The 23,142-nt window shown below is 38.2% G+C and overlaps 1 protein-coding gene and 1 long non-coding RNA gene across 7 annotated transcripts in view; one reads left to right on the top strand and one right to left on the bottom strand.

Annotated features, from left to right (window-relative positions):
- Positions 1-1,385: 1,385 nt before the first annotated feature.
- Positions 1,386-21,584, bottom strand: LOC122658709. Its single transcript, XR_006332481.1, has 5 exons — positions 21,492-21,584; positions 20,741-20,746; positions 11,602-11,610; positions 1,464-1,468; positions 1,386-1,398 (listed from the first exon to the last, which is right to left on the bottom strand). It is a non-coding gene; the product is annotated as an uncharacterized LOC122658709 (long non-coding RNA).
- LOC122658706 overlaps positions 5,668-23,142 on the top strand; it is a 39,492-nt gene continuing 22,017 nt past the window's right edge. For 2 of the 6 annotated variants that reach the window (XM_043853788.1, XM_043853785.1), the window contains exons 1-6: positions 12,333-12,586; positions 14,460-14,587; positions 14,889-14,960; positions 15,041-15,154; positions 15,532-15,600; positions 15,690-15,746. In XM_043853788.1, the coding sequence (XP_043709723.1) occupies positions 12,424-12,586; positions 14,460-14,587; positions 14,889-14,960; positions 15,041-15,154; positions 15,532-15,600; positions 15,690-15,746 (603 nt within the window). In that variant the 5' untranslated portion in view covers positions 12,333-12,423. Of the gene's footprint in view, positions 5,681-12,328; positions 12,587-14,459; positions 14,588-14,888; positions 14,961-15,040; positions 15,155-15,531; positions 15,601-15,689; positions 15,747-23,142 lie in introns of those variants that run through there. The other 4 variants (XM_043853786.1, XM_043853789.1, XM_043853787.1 and 1 more) reach the window with 4 other exon arrangements.

Genomic DNA, 23,142 nt, shown 5'->3' with positions numbered 1-23,142 from the left:
AACTTTAGTGACTACAAAAATAAAAATTTCGATACACAATACAATTACCAAAATAAGAAAACTATTACCCAAGTACAACTTGTGAGCCCTGTAGCATTGTAACCAGAACAAAGGTAAGTCTTTCTGTTATTGAAATTTTCAGTGGCTAACTTCGGGCGGGCTATGTTTAGTCTGTCTCATGTTAAAGAGGTTTGTATCGGATCAGGTATGTGTTACCCAACTAGAGTTGAAGGACCCAAATTAATAATAAAATTGCTAACAATTGGTTTCAATCTCAACACTTACTCTAGACCATCATTCAATACTTTAAGAGTAACCTTATACTTATCTTTGGAAAAAGATCCTTCTATTGATAATCGGTTGGCAATGTCATATAGAATCCACATGGGTTGCTGGGGCTGTCCCTGAGATGACCCTTCACCAGATCCAGACCATATATTAACATATCGGCAACTTTGGTCCATCTAGGCATACTATACCTCGTGGGAATCTAGGATCTGTCAGTTATCACGTAATTCCTAAGTATGTGCCTGTAAAGTATCCTTTTATGATTGAACAAGTTGCATCCACAAATAGTGATTTTAATCTCTTGATTGTCCAACACATATTGCACATCAATCTCTCGATCCCCATCCCTTTTACAAACCTTGTATCTCTTATCTATAATTTCATTCTCGCATCAAATGGCCTTAAGGCCAAAACATGTATACTACTCTTCAGAGAAAACCTTGAAAATCAGTGGCTTGATGCTCGAATTGTGACCTGTAGCAAAAGAAGGGTTTGAAAAGATACAGGTAACATCTACCTTAGTTTCTTTTTTCGTTTTTTCTTGATAACCTCTTCATATCGAGTAACAAATTCATTTAGAGGGGTTTATGATATGAAGAAACCCTTAAAATGTTTATTCATTGAACCTCCTCTTTGTGTCATACTCATACCAGCAAAAAATGTGTTATGATAGTAACAAAGCACTCAATGTTGACGTATTCTGAATTGCTTCTTAAGTCACTTATGATCCTGTAAATTAAATCTGTGTATCATGCTATCCCATCTCTCTTCAAACTCAAGGGGTGTTTTAGAATCATTAATAGAACTACTATATACTACCCTCAAGTCCAAAAATTTCTTATACAATAGTCTCATGTGGTTGCCCTTGTGTTCTCCAAATGCCATCCACAAAGTCGATGGACAGTCAATGGAAAAAATATGCCTAATTCCTCTCACTATCCCTGGGTCTTCATCAGTTAAGATTGACTTTGGGTGGATTTTCATAGCTTGAAGCCTCTTGAATAGCCGTATAAAATGTCACGACCCACTCCTTGTAACCCGAGTGGTGTGACTCAGGGTGTATTCAAACACCCGACTCAACAACCAGGATCACAAGTGCATTGTATAATCCTCACAGTCAAATCAAATAAAGATCATAGCTTGCGAAAGATAGAATATAACAAAAATCAAGGCACAAAAACTAAGTGGTATCATATACAGTAATTGGTAAGTTATCAAAGTTACACCATATTTGATCCAAAACATATGTAATAATTACAAGTTTAATTATTACATCAAAAGAATAGTGTTAAATATATTGATGGATAATGTACCCAAAAGCTATCAATCAACATATCAAAAATAATATGGACAACATGCCCAAGAAATCATTGTGCCTCGAGGGCACTAGTATCGTAACCACCATTAGGATCACCTCCCTCTACCTCGGGAGTCTACCAGTCATCGGTCCCATCCATTGGAGGATCAACATACTCTGAGCCCACCAGCTCTAGCGTACCTGTATCACAATCTAAAAAGAGAGACCCTCGAGGGATGAGCTTCACTAAGCCCGTTGAGCGATCAAGTCATGCAAGCATACACAATATTATATGATTGCACAATACACATCATGTATGAATGCATTCATTTTATTATTCCACCTAATATGCATACTAAGCTTGAGGATAAGTACTACTGCAACACCTTAGGTAGCATCATCGGTCCTGGAATCGCCGTTGGACACTCGGTGATGTCAAACCCGAGTTGCGAACTGAAGCCTGTCGGTCCCCGAATACGCCCTGGGTCCCCCAGCAAGCCCATAGCCCCATCTTGGCATTCGAAATCACGCATCAGACACTGAACTCGGTCCGCCTCCAGCAACAATCACATCGTACCGCAGAAAGGGTATTCTGAAAGTCACATTAGACCTATCCTTATGGGCTGCCCAACACGTAACCACCTGTGGATAAGGGGTCGTAGTACAGGGTACTTCGTATCCTAACCAGAATACATTTATATACAAAATGAAGGTATGCGTATATGTATACCAAGGGCCGAGGCCATAGTACCAGCATCCCCATCGGCCACACCATGCCCCGTATCCCTTAGAATATACACACACATCATAGTAGTACGACGATTGTGGTACTGGAATCCACCTCGGCCACACCACAACCCCGTTTCCAACCTAGTGCCACAATATCACTAATGTATTAATAAAAATACAGCAAAAGTACGGACGATACGGTACCAGGATTCCCATCGGCCACACCGTATCCCATTTCCATACCTAACCTAATCATGCATGAATTATAATAATCAACATGACGATCACGGGCCCGACAATACCTTCGGCTCCTAGATCCCAACACATTCACATCACACTCTATTCAATTCATAATTCATGGTCTCGAAGCACTTAAGGACGTGTTTGGTTGCATAAACCAAACGGTGCTGAATCAGTTGGTTCACGAATCTCGCTTTGAGAAACTGTTTGGTTCTACTCGACGCTGCACTGATTCAGATTCAAGGTGACTGACGGATTCACACTTTCAATGTAAATGTGTATCAATATTGGGTTTTTTTAGAATAACCCTGGTATAAATACCATTTTCAGAGATGAATCCACGAATAAATCAAATCGAGTTCTTGGGACGCCTCATTGTCGTGTTTTTCTTCTCCAAGGAAGCGAAGGCCATCGAAGAGCTCTGCAAGTCCACAATGCGCGTTATGACTCTCTCTCCTTATCTATCATTGCATTATATAGTTAGGGTTTTTTAGGAATATTTAGAATGTACCGATTGCTAATCAGTTTTTCTCCATTTCAGGTTTTAGGATCGTTTTGAACATCTCCAGTGGAAGGAGCATCTGCGATTAACACAGGTATGGCATATTTGTTATCTCTCTCTCTCTCTCTCTGTATTTTATGCTTGACTATCGTTTGCTGTATTCTATTCTTATTGCTCATTTGAGCACAACATATGAATTCTGTGTAAACAGAACAATGAGGTTAGAAATTATAATTTCTAGTCTGCATAAGAAATTATGGTGTTGTAGGCATAGTATTTTTACTAGGCTGCATAAGAAATTATAATTTTGACTGTGCTTGCTTCTTCTGGAAAGAAATATTTGAGGTTAGAAATTATAATTTTGACTGTGCTTGCTTCTATACACTGTTGGTTATGAAGACTATGATTTTTAGAGATCAATACCCAAGTTTATGAAGTCCACGGTTGACAATTCTAGAGTTTATGAGATCTGAAATAATTTTTTTATCAACCAACAACTAGAATAATTCTAGAGTTTATGAGATTTGAAATTACTTTTTTATCAGACAACTCGATGGAAGCCATATTTTAGGTCTGATTACACCTACCAAAACCTACACTGGATCCAATTTTTGGGACCAATCTGTGGTCTGATTCTCTGCAATCAACTTCCTCCATAATGATGATGCGGTACTCTATTTTCTGGTTAGAAATCAAAACCCCTCTTATTTTCATTGTATTAAAAGGCTGCAAACAGCCATGTAAAGGACAGAATTGAAGAATGGAACAATGAAAGAATGAATTGGTGACTTTGTGCTTGTGTGCACTCTTCTCTTCCCCCCCCCCTTCTTCTTCTTCTGCTTCTTATTCTCCACTTTCTTCACTTCCCCCCCCCCCCCCCCTTGCAATACTGATTTCCTTCCTGGATTCTCTTTCTTCCTTTCCCCGCCCCCATTAAGTATGGTAAGAATCATCCTTAATGGGGATACTAGAAATAAAGATGCCACCCAATGGTAGATTGGAAAAACAAAATATGCACTCTGGGTGTTTATTTAGTGGACTTGTACAAGGAATCCATGAAGTGTATAGTTACTAGTTATATCATATGCTAATTAACTTGAAATATATGCACTGCTAGTCTTTATTGAGTGTATAGTCTAGGTGATGGGCTTTTCAAATTGATTAAGCACATGATTTCTTTCTTATCCTTATGTTATGATGTTATTTTATGGTATGTTGTAGCTGCTATGGTTTAGAAGTTTAAATGGGCAGAAATTTAAGTTGTTTTGGTTTTTTTTGGTTTTCTTAGCATGAGGGATCATTGCAGATAGTAGCTGAAAGCTTCATGCCAAACTTCTAATGTTGGCTGAGTTTATAGTTGTTTTTTGTTAGTGTTTGGAGTGTTTGACCCTGTTACAGGCCTCTTTAGATTGCACTATCTTGAATAGTACTGGTGGTGCCGGTTGAAGCTAGCAAAGTTGGGGTGAGAGGCTCTAACATATCTTTTTCTTTTGTTTCTGTTTTCTCTTTCATCTATCAGTTCTGTGCATCCTACTATCTACAGTGATCTCTAATATGATTTTGTCACTGTTAAAAGATTGTTTTCTGTTCTGTTACATGTTCCATTGCTACTTTGATTTCTGGGTTTGAGCATATGGTGCTCTGTTCATGGCGTGATGAATCAGTCTAGTAGCAGTGGTTTGGCACACATTTATTTTAGTTGGCATTGTTTGGTAAATTTCCTTCTCTCTTTCTCACACATTTATTTTAGTTCCCATACCTTGAAGCAACAGCCTTTTGGTGAGAATGGGAAAGAATAAAAACCACTCTAAACTGTGTTGTGATCATCCTTTGTGGCTTGTGGCTGACAGTATGATGTGTATATGGGAGATTGCTTCTAGTCGGCTGGTTATGATTAGGTGTTGATTGCTTCTACTGTTGGGCTTGCATTTGCTATTAACCTGTCCTAATTGTGTTCCTCAATTGTAATTTAGTTTTTTTTTTTGTTTGGGGGGGGGGGGGGTGTACAACCTTGGGCAGGAATTGATCCTGCTGTGTAGCATCATTCTTCATTATGGATAAGAGCTCACCTTGTTGATGACTAACTTGATTACCCCAATGAACTTTTGTATTAAGCCCAATATGCATTAAAGACATGAAGTCTTGGAGCAGTTCTCTGATTCTGTGATTCAAGAAAAGGAAGAAAACCCCTTTCTGTAGGTTACATGAACAGATGACATGCCCAAATTAAGCCCAATATGCATTAAAGACATGTCGAATCTGTGCTTACATCCTTCATGAATGTAGTGATTTAGATCCTTCAAGCCTCAAGCTCACAATCTGCTGCCTTGGCTATTTGCTAAATCCATAAGCTGCCTTATTTAGAAGTTGGTTAGCTATATTTATTTTTGTTCTAGGATTCTTCCTATTTCTGGGTCTTTGATGATATGTGGGAAGGATCTATGAGAAGGAATTGATTGTGATAGGATCCATTTGAGGAAGTCAAGGAGAGAATGTTTGTGAAACAGAAATATTGAAATTGTTGTCACTTTCAGATTTCCAAGCCTTGATGGCTTCTTTACACCTCACCAACAATAAGCCTTGATGGTTTCATGTTTTTGTAAATTCCAATATCTACTTGAAGGGTCTTTAGCTCAAATTGGTAGAGCACTTGGAACATGAGCATGTTCCGAGGGTATGGTGGTTCGAATCCACCATTTCTTATATTATAGGATTCTTTTTACTTATATTTTATTCATGTAATGGATGACAATGACAGTTATGGATATGAACTCTATTAACTGCCATTTTAATTCAAGTTTAAACATTAGTTGCATGCAAATTTCTTCATAATTGTTTCATTTTCTAGCGATAGAGTAACCAATGTGTTGATAGATCTATATGAACCAAACAGTTTTTCACACAGATTCAATCTGAATCCAACTGATAGAATCAGGGAAACCAAACAGTTTTTCATATAAATCCAAGTAGAATCCAACTGACAGACTCAGGGTAACCAAACAGTTTTTCAGGAAGATTCAACTAACAGACTCGGGGTAACCAAATAGTTAATCTGTCAAGACAACGGATCCATTGGTGCACCACCAATTGGTTCCTCACCAATATCAATGCAACCACCAGTTGGTTCGCCGAACCAAACACGTCCTAAATAAACAACACATTCATAATAGGAATCAATTTCACAATCTAGCAACTTACATGTATCAACTCATAACATTCCTATACTAGCATATATTGTGAATTTATCAATATACATGCATCATTAAAATGGCATGGGGTGCACACACACATAGTCCATGCCTTTAAAACATTTCGAAAACTAATTTCAAGTACTCAACCCATACATCTAGGCCTGTAAACGGATCGGATTCGGGTCGGATGTAATCGGATTCAGATATTTCCTGGTCGAATACGGATACCTCTAAATGGATTCGGATGGATTTGGATGCGGATCGAATTCAGATTTTCGGCCATCCGTTTACACCTCTACCTTGTGTAACTTGAACCTTCCTCCCCCTAGTGGATACAATTCACTTTTAATCCATAGTTTTAGATCATGATTCTCTTTTCCTGTTGAATCTTCAAAAACCCCAAAGATCGTTATTTACTTAATTTTTTCTAATTAAGTATTCGGATTCGGATTTCTATCGGAGTATTCGGATTTTTTACGGATATCTCTAAACGAATACGGACGCCCCTAAACGGATACGGATGCGGATCGAATTCGAATTTTCGGTTATCCATTTACAGCCCTACACACATCTAGTCTTCTTGGGTTGGTTTGTAAATTCTGAACTTGGACCCCGCGTAGCGAATAATCTCATCGGAAGTTTAGTTCACTCTAATTGTGCTTATTTAACCCTACATTAGATGGTGTTTAATTGCCATAAAGTCCTATAAACATTCCACAAAAATTCCCCCTCAAAAACCCTTGGACAACAACCACTTTGCTTCATGCGGTTGATGGAAGCAGTGGCTTCTTGAATTCATGCGGCTGATGGCTTGATCAGCTGCACCCATCAACTGCACTTCCCCAGATGTTGTATTTTTGGTTAGGGCTCGGGTTCAGCCATTGTGGGACTTGTGTAAGCCGAGGGAAGGTGTTGGGGGACCTTTCTACACCTATGGGGAGTGTCGACACTCCAAGGGTCCTTCCCTACATAAGGTCTAATACTCACATTGATGTTGAAACCCCAAAACCCCAAACGTAAACCCTCCGAGTATCTAAGGTTGGTTGGGTCTTAAATAGGGTAGGAGAGGGTACTAAATTATGCGTGGAGGCTTCATTTGAAGCATTAAACATCACACATACAAGGCCTTAAGGCCATGGTCTCCAAACCTTAATTTGACTCACAAACCCTAGGTTAACTAAATGAAAAGAGAAGGAGAAATGGGTGCACTTACCAAGTAGGGCATAGGCCAAGGCTAGGTGAGCCCTATCTAAGTCTTCCCCTCCTTCTCCCTTTCCTTTTCCTTTCTCTCCTTCCCTTCCTTCTCCTTCTTCTCAGCTTCCTTCCTTGCTCGGGCTTCAAGAGGGGAAGGAGAGAGTGTGAGTGAGAGAGTTAGACAACAAGGGTCTCCCCCTTTCTTCCCCCCTCCTTCTTCTTCTTTCTCCTTCAGCTCTCTCCCATGTTTTCTCTCTCCTAGGAATTGTGAAATGGCTAAGAAAAGCATGCATCTATAGGTTAGGCTTTCAAGCATGCCCACTAGGGCCTGTTTAGTTCACTCATTTAAAATCCTAGCTCAAAACACCTTAAACCCCTAGTTGACCAGTAGAAACCCATTTCTGGGCATGACAATACGTGCAACTGATCATGCGGTTGATGGACTTCCATCATGCGCATGGCTCTACCCATCAACCGCACAACTCTGTTCTTGCCTCCCAAGTACTGTCTTGTGCCTCGACTGACCCGGGGTCTTCTCCGACACTCTCGTACATGTACACGTACCTCGTTAAAATAATTTAAAGGCTTTGGATGCACTAACTACTATGCATGATAAGTTGAACAGTCATGGTTAGTGACTTACCACCAGTTATCCCAAAGTGGTGGAGGAAATAGGTACGTGCCTTAGTCCGCTTGCGGAGGGTATGCCATGAATACTCCGTTGTCGACAAACTTCCCTTGTCTCTGTCAATGAACCTTTCCTTGATGACTTCCCCCGTTTTATGGCCGACAATCTTGTGTGATGGTTTGAGTATCATAACCCGCAAGTCTCTAGCGTACACCATTGTCGATTCTACACACAAAGTTCAAATCAGACCGGGTTTTAAACAAAGTTTTGGACACGATTTTAACATAAAATATTCTTTCGTTTCATCTAATATTAGGTCACAACTAAATAACGTACACTGCATATGGTGATTAACACCAGTAAAAGGAGCAAATGAGAACTTATATATTTTTTTTTTGTAAATTGTGTCAAACACTACTACATCACCAAAAATCTTATATTGTTCTTATGCATGACTATCCACCCAAAAAATCCCTGTAAATTATTGCTCTTCGTTGATTGTCCAAGTAGTTGATTGCTTGTCGACAATCAACCCCTATGTAATTCTTTCACTTAGCCCTCAATAGATTCATACAAAAATCATCATTTATACCATTATACTATTGTCCACCAATAAAATCTTTAACAACTGTCATTAATTGGGCTGGTGTCCCACATGCAGTCATTGTATAAGCTCAACTGTACCTCTGCCACTTTTTTGTGCAACCTAAGTCTAAATGACTCATTCTTGTCTACCATGGATGATTGTGCTCCTTTTCAAAAATATCCAACGCCCACACTCCATTACTACACTTGATCTTCATTAAAGCCCGACAGTTAGTTTTTTTTGTTACACGAGGATGGTAATCCAATGGTTTCTGTTTGTCATTTCTTTTCTTGCCTTGTTTTGAACATACATAGTATCTTGATACTACATGTTTATCTACCTTTGAGCAATCCACCATGTATTTCAGACTGAAAAATCCATCTCCTTGGCATAGTTGTTACAATGGTGATATGCCTCATCCTCATTTTGAAATACCATACCAACAGTAGGTTCCAAGTCATTAACAAAACTTCTCACTTGTGGCAGGTTGTCATCCCCATCTATGCTAAAAGTCACGACTTCTTTCTCATTAACCTCATCAACTAAATCATTCTTAGAATATATGTTGTTATCATGACTCCCATCACTTACAGAATTATTAGGGTCTTCATCTTCTATTCTACTATTACCATCATGACCATCATTTTCTTCTTCATTCAATGTATTGTCATTATCTATCTCATTATTTAATACATCACTAGACCCAATCTCATTTGGATCCAACACATAATTTTTTGATCAATTAATTCATTGTATGTATCCTCTAATTCATTCAAGCCCATTTTAATACAACAAATGGATGATCTCGCAATATGTAACCATATGCAGGAACATGAAACAGAAAAAGATAGGGAAAGAGAGAAACAAAGAAGGATCATTAAAAGATGAGATAGAGAGAAATAGAACAACAATGGGGAATACCTGCACTTGAGAGCTCTTCATCTCTGCCGATGCCAGTGAGAATCCTGATAAATGTTCTCTACTACATTCTATTAGGTTCCCCCTACCCCCCCAAAATAATCGGTGGACATTAGACTTCAGCAAACTAATCAACTGAGACATTACACAAATATGAACATTGAACAAAACGTGGAAAATGGTGACAACAGATCATTACAGGAAGAATTAAGAGAGCCACTTACAGGACACTACAAGAATGAATTGGCCAATCAAGAAGAAGAAACAACTTTCGGGAGAAAGAGTAAGGAAAGTTGTCGGATGCTTTACTTGAATACATTCATCGATTACTTGGGCCCATAATCAGTAGGTAAAAACCAGGGTAACTAATAAAATAGAAGTTTTATATGTTAATGGTTCTTACAAAAAAAAATGTTTAACGGTTAATATATCATTCCACTAGCGTCAAATGTACTTTTCCAGATGCTCACAACTGGCCGTGGGAACTTTACTATTTGCTTTTTGATATTATGACTATTGTTGAATATTTTCAGTCTGTAGTTATTATTAAACAACCAAGACATTTGATTCAGCCAGCCCACAATTTGGCTCATCATGCTTGGACAACATAATTATCTTCGGATTGTATGGATGTTAACCTTAAAATTATGTTTTAACACATTTCATTTCATAACAAAAAACTAGCGCCAAATGTTTAGATTTAGGTGTTGCGTTTAAGGGTTCTTTTAAGGTTATATGGGCGTTAGCCCTACTACTACTCATCCAAAACTTGTTTAACTCTGATGTCTTTTTTTTTAGGGTAAATTACACTACAACCCCCTGAGGTTGTCCTAAATACAGAGCAACCCCCTGTGTTTCTAAATTATATAGCCGTACCCCCTGAGTTTAGGTTAGTTGTTACAGTCAGCCCCATTCCGTTAGTTAGGTGTTACGGTGTTGGTTAAGTTTACCTTCAAATGACTAATATACCCCTAATGGGGTGTGAGCTTACCATTTTGCCCATAGGGCATTCCTAACTTCACACTCCTGTTACTTGAATCAAAAAGAGGGTTTAGGGTTCTGGCACTCTTTCCTCTGCTACTTGAAGGAAGATGCATATCCTTCCGCTCTTGAGCTTCATTGCTTTCATCTCTTCTCGGAGCAGCAGTGGCATGACTACGACTATAGCAACAACAACAGGAGCGTTAGTCTTTTGGAAGCAAAGATGGCGAATTCCAAGGAAATTTATGACCAACAAGCTTCTCGCCAGGAAACAGTTCGTTATTGATGTTATTCATCCCGGAAGACTGAATGTTTCGAAGGTGGAACTAAAGGAGAAGCTCTCAAGGATGTATGGGGTGAAAGATCCGAACTCAATTTTTGTTTTCAAGTTTGGAACCCATTTTGGTGGTGGCAAGTCCACTGGTTTCAGTTTGATCTACAATTCTTTAGACAGTGCCAAGAAGTACGAGCCCAAGTATAGGTTCATCAGGAATGGACTTGATACCAAGGTGGAGAAGTCAAGAAAGCAAATGAAAGAAAGGACGAAGAAATGACGAAGAGGTGGTACTAAGACGACTAAGGCTGGAGATGTTACCAAAACTGGGAAGAAGAAATGACGAAGAGGTGGTGTCAGATTTTGTGCTTACCTTTTTTGCTAGTACTCTTTATACTTTAATTTCATTTTCTTATGAGTGGGTGAGGTACTTTAGGTACCTTGTTTAAGTTTGAGGAGTTCTTTTGTTTTCTGGAATTTTGACGTTTACTTAGAGCATATATGATTTTACAACCAAAATGCAGCAATTTTTGTTGGCCATTTTCTCTTATTTCAGTATTGAAGTAATGGAAGAAAACCATTTCTAGTACTAAAAAAAAAAAGAAGGAAGATGCATATGCATTTTAGGGTTCTTCTGGTTCTAATGGAAAAATTGAATTTTGATTGCATTACTGTGTTCTTGTTCTTCTCCTTCTTCTTCTTGTTGTGTGTAAATAATTTGGATTTTTTGGTAAATAAAAGGGAATTGAGAGACCTTCAGCAGCTCCTGTAACTGGAAGGTTCTAATTTCTATCGCTGCAGATCCATTCTTTGATCGTGAGCGCGTCTGCTAGAATTCCAACATAACTTTAGAATTTATGAGCATTAAATCCCGGAATCTGAGACAGGTAGGGTTAAACCTCATTGAATTTCGTTGTTTTCCTGGCTTAAATGCATTGTCTATTCCTCAATGTTCAAATGTTTGAATTTTTGCCGCTGCTGTTGCGTCTTGGGTTTTGTTTAGGGTTCAACTGGTTCCGGTGGATTTTTTCACCGTTCTTTTAGGGTTAATAGCGATAAGGGATAGGCGTGAGCAGGAAAAAACAATACGAGAGGAAAGAGAGGGAGAAGAAATGAGTAGTTGAGATGAGGAAGAAAAGACATAGATAATGGCAAGTGGAGAAGGGCATACCTGTGTGGTGGAGTTATAGGTCCAACGACTTCTGCAACTTCAGTTTTAACGAAGAAGGCAATGCTAGAGGGGGTTTGAATAGATTATTGGTTTATGATCTTAGAAGAGGATAAAATTGGCATTTTACATTATGTGTAAGTTACCCCTTTTTTTTTATGTAGAATCTTTGACAACCTTACTTGTTAACGTGGGGCTTTACAGCGTACAATCACTTCTCTTTATTAACCAACACGTGTCTGTAGTGTCCGAAATCCAGAACACCACCAAGAAAATGACGAGAACTTGAAAAAAAATCAAAATTTCCCCTTTCTCTCTATTCTCTTGGTGTCGGTTTTCTTCATCTTTCAGATTTTCAAACACTTGAAGAGATCAATTGAAACGAAGCAAAACTCAAAATCCCTACAAAGATTTCTGTTGACTCGTCATGGCTCCTTTGAAGTTCCTCGTTTTATCGATCTTCTTAGCTCTCATTTTCACGAAAACCACGGCCGATGCAGGGGTTCACGATGAGAATATCACACCCAAGGTCTCCGATTCGTCTCTAAAGATGGAATTGGAGCATCTAAAGTCGAAGATCTCCGTTCTGGGTAACTTCATGCCCTTGTTTCACTCTCATTCCTCGATTTTCCCGTTTATCTGTTTTTAATCTCGTCTTTCAAGTGTTCGAAGTTTTGTTTTTTTGTTTTTTTTTTTTCCCTTTGAATTGGAAATGGTTTGTCGTTTGCTTGGAAGTTGTTGGTTTTCATTTTGGGTATTTAAGCTCGGAATGTTGATGGAATTTGAAATATTTGTGCAACCGAGAAAGAGAGAGTTTTATGGACTTCTTTTGTTGCGTTTTAATAATTTCACCTCTCTTTGGAGGAAGATTCAGGGACGTCGCTTTATTTTTCCTATGATGACTATGATCTATCTTACTCAGGGACTTCGCTTTATTTTTCCTATGATGACTATGATCTTTCTTACTTTAGGGCAAAATCATCTATGCTTCCCAACTGATAGTTATTTTTTATTGTCCTCCCAACCCCTTTTCTAAGTACTATTTTCTTTGAAAAGCCAATACATATTCCAATCAAGAAATAGTCCTTTTGTTTAAACCAAAAAGGTCTCTCGAAAACAGTTAAAAAAGGATATGGGGCATTTTTGGTTCATTTGAGTTCAGCATTGTATAAATAAGGGATAAGATGATGGTGAAAGAAGAACCGAAAGAAAAATAAAAAAGCTGTATTTCTTGTTAGAAGGAGCTCTATGGGAAGTTTAATAATTGGGGCTGTCTGTAAGTGTTGGACTTTGTTGCTGGAAGAAAATTGGGTTATCTGCAGCTAACCTTAGGGCCCGTAGCTGTTTCACTTGATGGATACAAGCTGTATTTTAAAGAGGACAAAAAATAGTTTATTTTTTCTTTGCTTTCCGCACCCTTCTCTCGGCATATGCATCATCTGCCAACTTCAAATAAGAGATTTGTTATATTTTTTTTCAATTTAGGGAGATCGTGATCCTTCTCTCTCCCTTGGGTTGTTCTTGGGTAGATTAGTTATTGTAGGATATAGCTTACAACAGTCTCTTGCGTTGGTTATTTAAGTTTGGAGTGCTGATGGAATTTGAAACTTTAGGAATACCGAAAAGAGAAAAATAGTGTGAAATTTTTTTTTGTTGCATTTTAGCATTTTCTCCCTTTTTCTGTGTAGCAAGATTCAGAGAATTAGCTTTGTTTTCTTTGAAAGGACTAGGATCTTAATATAGGTCAAAGCAAATGTTTTACATTGGATAGATTTCTTTTCCCTGTCTTTTTCCCGTTCTTTTTCTTTGGTTTTAAAGAACTGTGTTCTTTGAAAAGGCAAGGGATATTCTAAGCTAGACATATATGTCTTTTGTTTGAAAGAAGAAACATTTACTTGAAACTGGCATTGAGGTTCATTCATAAGAAGAGGGGGGGGGGGTGCGTTGGTTTATTTGAGTTCAGAATTTTTTAAAGAAGGGAGAAAAAATTGTAATAGAAAATTTGAAACAACACTGTACATCTCGCCTAATGGAGCTCTATGGAAAGTTTAGTAATTGGGATGTGACTTAGATTTTGTTAGTGGAATAGGATTGGGTTATCTGTAACTAGCCTTAGGCTGTAGCTTTTTTGTGTAAACTTTATTCGTGGATGCAAAGCTATGTTTTAAAGAAAATGAAAATAGTTTAGTCTTCTTTATTCCCCCATCTTGGGTTATGCTTCATCTCCCAACCAAAGATTAAACTCTATTTCAAACATAAGAGATTCATGATATATTTTGGTACTCTAGGAAATCTTGATCCTTGTCTTTCCTGTGAATTGGTTTGAGTATATTTAGTTATTCTGGGTTACAGATTTCAGTCTGTCATATTGGTAAGTTATCTTCTTCTGCCTACCGATGATGATCGAATGATAATGATGATCGAATGATAATGATGGTCTCTTTTATCCTATCTATTTTGAAGAATCTAACATCGAAGAGAAAACCCGAGAGTTGAAGAGCAAGGATGAGAGCATTGCTCAGATGGAGAAGACTGTTCAGGAGAAGTCAGATAGTACTGTATCTTTACAAAGTAAGATAGATTTGCTTCAGGTGAGATTTTATACTTTTAATCAAATATACTTCACAGATTTTTTCTTTGGGGGGGGGGTCTTTGAAATGGGTGGTCATTCAGTCTCAATTTTAGCAATAAATGTCTTCTTTTACTGTTTGGGTTGGATAATGGTCACTTAGTTCATGCGTTCTATGTTTTGATAATGATTCTATACTTAATGTCTACGCATGAAAAATATTTATTCATTGCTTGATTTTGAAGGTTCTCTTGACAACTGTTGGGTAGACATTTCGGGTTTCAAATTTCATTATAACAGAAATTGGTTTTCTTAAATACTAGAAAAAAGGTACTTTAGATGCTGAGGAGCAGATGGGAAAAGTACATGCTCGGGCTGGTGAACTTGTGAAGCAGGTCAGTTATGGCAGGAATAATATTCTAGAAACTATCAGTGAATTGTTTTGATTACTTTGATTATATATTCTTTCATTCAGGTTGAGAAACTTAAAAGAGAACTAGAAGTGCAGAAAAGGAATAAAGAAGCCCTGGCAGCACAAGGAAGTCAAGCTGAAAAGAAAATTGATGTACTAAATATGAAGCTAGAAAATGTAAGTAATTTGAACTGCTTGATTGGCAGTACGGTCTTTAATAATTTATCATATTTGAGGTCCAGCTGCCACCATCATTTTATACTCCATTCCGACTCTCTATGTGCTAGTCCAACTTAATGCAGTACTGCACCATGATTATTGAATAGGAAACTAAAAATTTCGGTTTCATCTAGTTTTTCTCTTTGTGCTAATTTTGATGTTTATCGACTTAGATATTCTTCCACAGTTTTTATGACTAGTGACAATGACAGGGCTTTAATCATTTTGGGTGAAGAGAATGGTTGTCAATCATAAATTCTATTGACATGATTGAAGGATGTTTTGTGGAGTTGAAAATGTTTCCCTGATGCCCACATCTAATGTTCCTTCTGCAGCTCCAGAAGATTAATGATGAACAAAAGATCAGGATTCGCAAAACTGAACATGCTCTTCAAATCGCTGAGGTGTATAACTATCATTTTATTGGATTTTGTATTTTAATATGCCAGATGATGGTGTTGATAGTGTAAATTCCATGTCGTAATATCTTCAGGAGGAGATGATGAAGACAAAGTTTGAGGCAAATTCAAAGATTAAAGAGTTGATGGAGGTGTGTAGCTGTTTTATTTATTTATTTTTCCCATTTCTGCCTACTGGTGAGGCTTGTAGTATTCTTGTGATTATGTATAATCTGATTAATCTCTGCAATCTGTATTTCTTATGCCAATAAAAAATCAATTTTTGATTGGATTGTGTTTGGTGATGATGTTCATCTTCAATGTGGACAAAAAATGATCATGTTATGTTTAATCTCTGAAATAGCTTATTATCTCTTGTTATAAGAATGCTTATCACCGATGCTGGGGAGTTTTCTGTACCTTCTAAATTAACCTACTGGAAGTGGCATCACTATAATCGCTGTTGATATGTGATAGTGGTTGTGGAAAAAGGGTAGTTTCAGATTGTGGGAGGAATGGTTGTCAAGTTGACTACCTTATTGGTATTTTGCAGCAATGATGGAAAAAAAAGCCACCACAGAATTGATTCAGATTGCATGCAACTCCACTGAACTAATTCAGAGTTGGAGTGGAAGGTCAAGGTGCGCATTTTAAGGATTGGGAGCCAGGCTTGGATTGATCTCCTCTGATCCCTCTCCTGATTTGAGTATTTGACTGGATGTGCCAGTCTGCTGCCTCTCCTACTGATCTCCTGATATCAGCTTGTGCAAGACAATGGCTAGAAAGGAGATGGAAAACAAATGTTATGGGGCAGGAATAAAAAGTTTGCACCCAAAAGGGACAAGTTCATATAAAATCCTAAATCAAAGAAGGAAGATTACTGCACCCTTAAGGACAATTTAGAGAAAGCCCTAAGGACTGAAGAAATAGGTTTGTATCAGAGGATTAACCAGAACAAAAACTCCTTAGCATTAATATGATCACCAGTCCATGACTGGGTTGGGACATAGGCTTTGAAATAGCAGTTTTTGCCAGTTTGTACACATCATGGCTTTCATCTCATTTGTTTTCGGCTTCAACTCCTATGGGATCACCACTCATATATTCGCAGTGAAGGTCATCTAGACATTAGAGACTTGAATTGGTTCGTGACGGCATCGGAGCTCTGAATCTTCTCATAGAGCCATCGTAGGGTTTGAGAAGAGTAGTGAATGGTCATCCTCTGCTTCTCTAGACTTCTAGAATGGTGATGCAGTTGCATGATCGGTGTTTTTCTTACTTAGGGTTATTTTGTAATTGTTCTTTTTTCGGGAAGTAGACAGTAGGAGATTTGATTGACTTTCTTAGTTGAGAAGAATTGTTTTTAGTAGATCTTTTTTGCTTAGGAGTCTTTTCCTCTTTATATAGAGGCATGCAATCTATGATAAAAATTAGATTTGGTTTAAAAGGAATTGGAGTTTGAGTTTACCTCTTACGGTTTTGGAAGTGCTTGACTGCTCTGTTCTTTCTTCCTTCTACTATTTTCTCTCATCCTATCCTCCTTGCATCTCAGGTACAATCTTAATTTAGATGGGGTTCAGCTGGAAACCACTCTGCAGTAGGATCGATGATAGGTTGCAGCAGAACATCAAATTAGAAACAAAATCAGAATTAGTAACTTAGTAAATAAGAACCAAACCAGCCATTGGAAAGGGATCAACCTTAGGTCGATTGGTGCTTGTATGGAGTAGAAGCACTGCTGAAAGTCTCACTTGATTCTGATGATTGTATTGGAAGATATGGCAGCAACACCAAAATAGAAGGTTAAGGGCTCTCACAAACCAGCACTTTGTTTGGGCTCCAATGAGGATCGAGTGGAGGCCTTGTGGAGTAGGTGATCTGCAGCAAGTTAGGTGATCACCAGTTTAGAAGCACTGCTGAAAGTCTCACTTGATTCTGATGATTGTATTGGAAGATATGGCAGCAACACCAAAATAGAAGGTTAAGGGCTCTCACAAACCAGCACTTTGTTTGGGCTCCAATGAGGATCGAGTGGAGGCCTTGTGGAGTAGGTGATCTGCAGCAAGTTTGGTGTAATTTTGATGGACAGAAGTGAAGTTATGAAGAGGGAATGAAAATAGAAGGTTTGTGAAAATGGAGAATTCTAGCCACTGGAATGGGGTAGAAGTGGGGATTGAATGGAGTGGTTGATGGTGTGGTTCTATGCTAAAAAACCCAGCAGATTCGATGGATGATGATGTAGATCGAAGCCTGAAGAAGAAAATAGCAAAAATAAAATTTGGAACAGTAACTTCTCCAAAATTTTATTTTTGCTATTTTCTTCTTCGGGCTTCGATCTACATCAGATGAAGGTGGAGATATGCAGCCTTGAAGTTGCAGCTGGAACTCAAGTCCAGGAGCAGCAGCAGTCTTCACTTGAATGGAGGAGGCAGTAGCAGCACAGCCTTGGATTGTATCTTCACAGCGCTAGTATTGATCACAGGGTAGCAGCAACACAACAGGGGATCGATTGCAATGGAGGAGAAGATAGAGAAGAGAATGGGGGTAGGGGAATGGTTCTCTGAGCCTTGGTCTCTCACCCACAGCTATCCCTGCTGTTGAACAGGGGTTTTACTCCAATAATCGAGTGCTAGAATGCCTCAATTTTCATCATTAATTCTGTCTCTATTACAAGAGGGGCTGCCTATGTAATGGAATAGGTCAGCTTACAAAATTAGAAACTTAAGAAATAGTAACTTCTAAAAGAAATAGCAACTTCTGAAAATAGAAACCAAGTCTAATTAAAAATAGAAACTTAAGTCTACTTTCTAAATCTGAAATTAGAAACTAAACTAAACTTCTAAATCCCTACGCATAGACAAAATTGATCCTTCTAAAAAGTCTTCACACGAACTGGTCTTGGGCCCCACAGGATCTTCTAGTAGCATTCTCACCAAGGCAATATGGGTCTGTCAGTCTGTGACATTGTCCATGTGAACAGTGTTTTGACTTCTTTTTCTTCATGTTTTGTCTTACACCAAATCTCCCTATTCCATTCTTACTACTGTTCATGTTCTGTCCTATCTCCTTGCTGTTAGAGATACTAATGGAATTGAGAAAACTTCTTAGAGATCATTGGAGCCTTTACGGATTGGATTGAAACCAAAACGGTGGAGTCGCTACTTCTGGGCGAACCTCCCTGTAGAACCCTAACTTGAAAACCGGTTGAAATATAGAGTTTCGAATCAAAATTCAGGTCTATTCTCTTCTACCGCCAGGTTAAGTTTCAGAAAATCTTTAATTGATTTTGGGTTTCCTAATCGAACAGCTAGTGGTTGATCTTTTCAGGACTGTGGAATAGCTATCTCCTCAAAATTCAAACTAAATAGAGCCCTAGTGAGATAGCTTCATCCATCGATATTGAAAGGGTCACTACTGATTTCCTCTTATGAACGAAATTTATTTAGGTTTGAGAACTTGGTTTTGGTACTGATTTCTCCCACTCAAAAAACCGAGTTGGGCTGAGATCTCGGCAAGTTGGTGCATTTTTTTTGAACTCAGTTGATGGTTTTGTTGGATTTTTGACCTAGTTTGGTCATTAAACTTGGTATACAGCCTATTTTGAGCCATTTAAACACAATGACACTATCAGATTGTTCAAATTCAAAGTCCAAATAGGAGTTTGACTTTGGACCCTAGTTTGGTAGGCTACAACGTACTAATAGGCCCTATTCTACACATAATTTAGTAATAGAAAGCAATCAAAGCATACAATTAATGTGAAACAACTTAAAAAAGCATTAGAAATGTAAAAGTGTAAAATACATCAATCTTAACATATACCTCTGATTCCAAGCCATTCTAGAAATGTAAAAGTGTAAAATACATCAATCTGAGGAAGGTGCTCATGGTCAGGGTGGATACCGTGGGGGTTCCCTCACACTCTGTACAACAACAACAACAACAACAACAACAACAACAACTCAGCCTTATCCCAACTAAATGGGGTCGGCTACATGGATCCATTCAAAAACAAAGTAAGAGGAATCCAAGGTAAGAAGAATAAATGGGATAAGAAAAGTAAGCAATGAAAATGAAAAATAAAAGTAAGAGGAAAGAGGATAGCCCAGGGAATTAGGAAAATCTCAGCTACATGGTGTCGATAACACGGATCCTTGCCCTCCAAAAGGCTCTATCTAAGGTTATACTTGGCACAAGGCCCAGATTATGCATGTCATTCTTCACAATCTCACCTAAGGTCATTTTGGGCCTGCCCCTAGCTCTTTTAGCTTCTTCAATCGGTATCAGATTACTTCTCCGTACTGGGGCGTCCCTAGGCCTCCGTTGCACATGGCCAAACCACCTCAAACGACATTCTCGGAGCTTGTCGCTGATAGGGGCAGCTCGCACATCAGCTCTAATACGTTCATTCCTCACTTTATCCATCCTAGTTTTGCCGCACATTCATCTCAACATCCTCATCTTTGCAACACAGTGCTTCGCTATATGACATTTCTTAACTGCCCAACATTCCGCCCCATACATCATAGCAGGTCGGACAACAGTCTTGTAGAACTTTCCTTTAAGCTTCAAAGGAATGCGTCGGTCACACAATACTCCAGTCGCACCTCTCCACTTCATCCATCCCACTTTAATTCATTAAGAAACATCATCATCTATGACACCTTCTTTGTGTATGATAGACCCTAGATATTTGAAATGGTCACTTGGTTCCCTCACACTCTGTGCTCTCCTAAAAGGAGGAGGAATCTCCCCCTCTCCATGTCTATACTTTTTTCTTCTCTCACTTCCTTGCATTGGTTTTGTTGCAGTTGAGCCAGATACACCAACTCCTCCTGTTTGCTCATATGACCTTATATTTTTAAAATAGAAAGATTGTCGACTGGTTGCCAAAGTTTGCTGGTACTATCTTAACTTGGCCTCTGACTGGAAATCCCCAGGAGGCTGATAATCACTATCAGAGTCATCTGCATCGACCTCTACTATTAATATCTTTAACACTGCCTCATCAAACTCTCGCTGTTGCCGTTCCCTTTCAACCTTCTTTAATCGTCCTCCTCTTAAGTGCCTTGATATGGCCTGCTGCACCTCATAAGGAACTTGTGTGCATTTGGCCACATCCTTATACCCACCAACCAAATGCTACTTCAATCTAGTGGCCTCTCCAGAATTAAGCAACTTCCCACAATATCAACACTTGGATTTCTTTTTATTTGCCGACATTGGGTTTCCATGTTTCCATGCTCTCTCATCATGGTCAACCTTGTGTAGCAAATCTCTTACTTTTTACACTGTTACATCAAAAAAGTAATGTATTAAAGACTTAAAGTAATGTATTAGTAACTATTAAACATAATGTTAATCTACTAAAACAATCAAATAGATAAATCATATTTATCCCCCAACTCTAGTAATTATTTCTTAATAAAAAAATAAAATTTAGAATTTCTATTAAAAATAATTATACCTTAAAGTACAAAACATTATAATGAAATGATGCATTTGACACCATTTTAATTTGACATATAGTACATATGTTGTAAATAAATTTTCCAACAAAAACAGGTATTTTTCCTTAATATTTGATATTTTTTGAAAATTTTTATAGAATTCCATAATTCACAAATTGGATATTTTCAAGGGCTTTACTAATTGACTAAGAAAGCGAATCCATAAACCAATCTCTCAACATTTTATCGAGATAAAAAGTCTCCAGGACCTATTGTTAAGAATAATGAATTACTATTCTCATCAATAGCATTTAACCAGCCCGGCAACCATATGCTTCGACCCTCATTGAATGTTGGGCCATTGGTTGAAGATAAAAGTACATCGAACCCATATGAACTACTCCATCTAGAAAGGGCTTTCCCTCGGGGGGAAGGAGACTGAACTACTAGAACATGAAAACGTGACTGAATTGGTCCAAGTTACTCTTCGGAACGAAGTGGAAGAAGGGAGGAGATTCTCGAATGAGGAAAAGGATCCAATGAAATAAAATAATATAATTTATGGGTGAAGAAAAAAGTGACTCGGTGAGGCCGTAGAGCATCCAATGGTGTCCAACATATACATAAATATCACTTCCAAACAATCACTATTGACCCTATTTTTTCAAGGTACTAAAACTCGGTTCTCGGTACCAACTCGACTCTTGGAAAAACCGAGACGAGTCGAGATCTCGCCGAGTTGGTGCATTTTTTTTTTTTCAACTCGAAGCCTCAACTTTGGGTCAACCCGAGATCTGGACCCGAGATCTCACCGAGATCTTGCCGAGATATGTCGAGTTTTGTTCAATTAGGTAAGGTATTTAAGTGGTTGGTGGGTTAAAATAATGGGTCGAAACCGAGATCGAACCGAGATTCGAGATCTCGCCGAGATATTGCACTTTTGAGACTCGTAGGCAGTCTCGTCTCGGCTTTTCCAAAAACCGAGAAACTCAGCGAGATCTCGCAAGTTCTCGAACTATGATTTTTTTCAATTTGTTTTTTGCAAGAAATACATTTAAAAAAAAAAAATAATAACAGGAAATAAATCGGACTCCATCAAGTCATAGATCGGGCAAAGTTGTGTTACATATATTAAATTGAAACATAACCACCAAGGTTTTGGAGGTTTGAACATATTTTTTTGGAAAAAAGGAGATTTAGGGAAAAATGTTAACTTGGACTTGGAATGTGCAAATCTTCAAATCACAAGATTCTTGATGTAGATCAACGTTTCCACGCTTTTGTTGAAGTTATGCAGTGATTTTCCGTCAAAAATTGAGAAGAAAGATGAACTTTTGAGTAAAATTTGGCAAACCAGAGAAATACTCACCGAAACCACCGAGATGATCTCGACTGTCTTGATCGAGTTCTGTTCACTTTTATATGGGGATAGGTGATGTTGAAACGAGATCTCAATAGAGATAATGACTTATTTCTATTTCGCTAGGCATCTCGTCTCGGTAATCCAAAAAACCAAGTTTTTACCTTGATTTCGGCGAGTTCTTGTTCCATAATAACAATTGTACCCCTTAATTATTGATACTATCTATTATACACCTTTTATAAATTGTTCCTATTTTATCACTAGCCCTATGAATTCCTAAGACTATCCTTGATGCAATCCAGGGTTCCGGAAACCCGTGGTGGATCGCTGATGGGCCCAATCGAAAACAACACAACTTAAGTAGCAAGGAGGGGGCAAATCCATAATGTGGGTCAAGTAACCAAAGAAGAAAGAACAATTTGGGGGCAGTAGCAAAGTTGTATAAAAAGGGTGTTACAAATCAGAAACTATCTAATCAGCAGAAGAATGGAGAAGAAGAGAAGAATAAGAAGAGAAAAGAGAAGGAGAAGCACACTGCCGAGAGAGAAGAGACGGCAGCCTGCGATAGGTATAGTATTTCCTATCACGGGACCTGGGTTCTATTAATAATAAAAGACAGATCAATATTAGGTAAGTTGGTTAGGGATTTATTATGAAATTACCCCTAAGCCCTTACCTATTACAACTTAACAAATAAAGACATAAAAGAAAGTAAATAACATAGAACCCCAAAAC

This window comes from Telopea speciosissima, chromosome 4 (assembly GCF_018873765.1).
Source record: "Telopea speciosissima isolate NSW1024214 ecotype Mountain lineage chromosome 4, Tspe_v1, whole genome shotgun sequence".
In the NCBI taxonomy this organism is placed as follows: Eukaryota; Viridiplantae; Streptophyta; class Magnoliopsida; order Proteales; family Proteaceae; genus Telopea; species Telopea speciosissima.
This window is presented reverse-complemented; position numbering and strand designations above follow the sequence as displayed.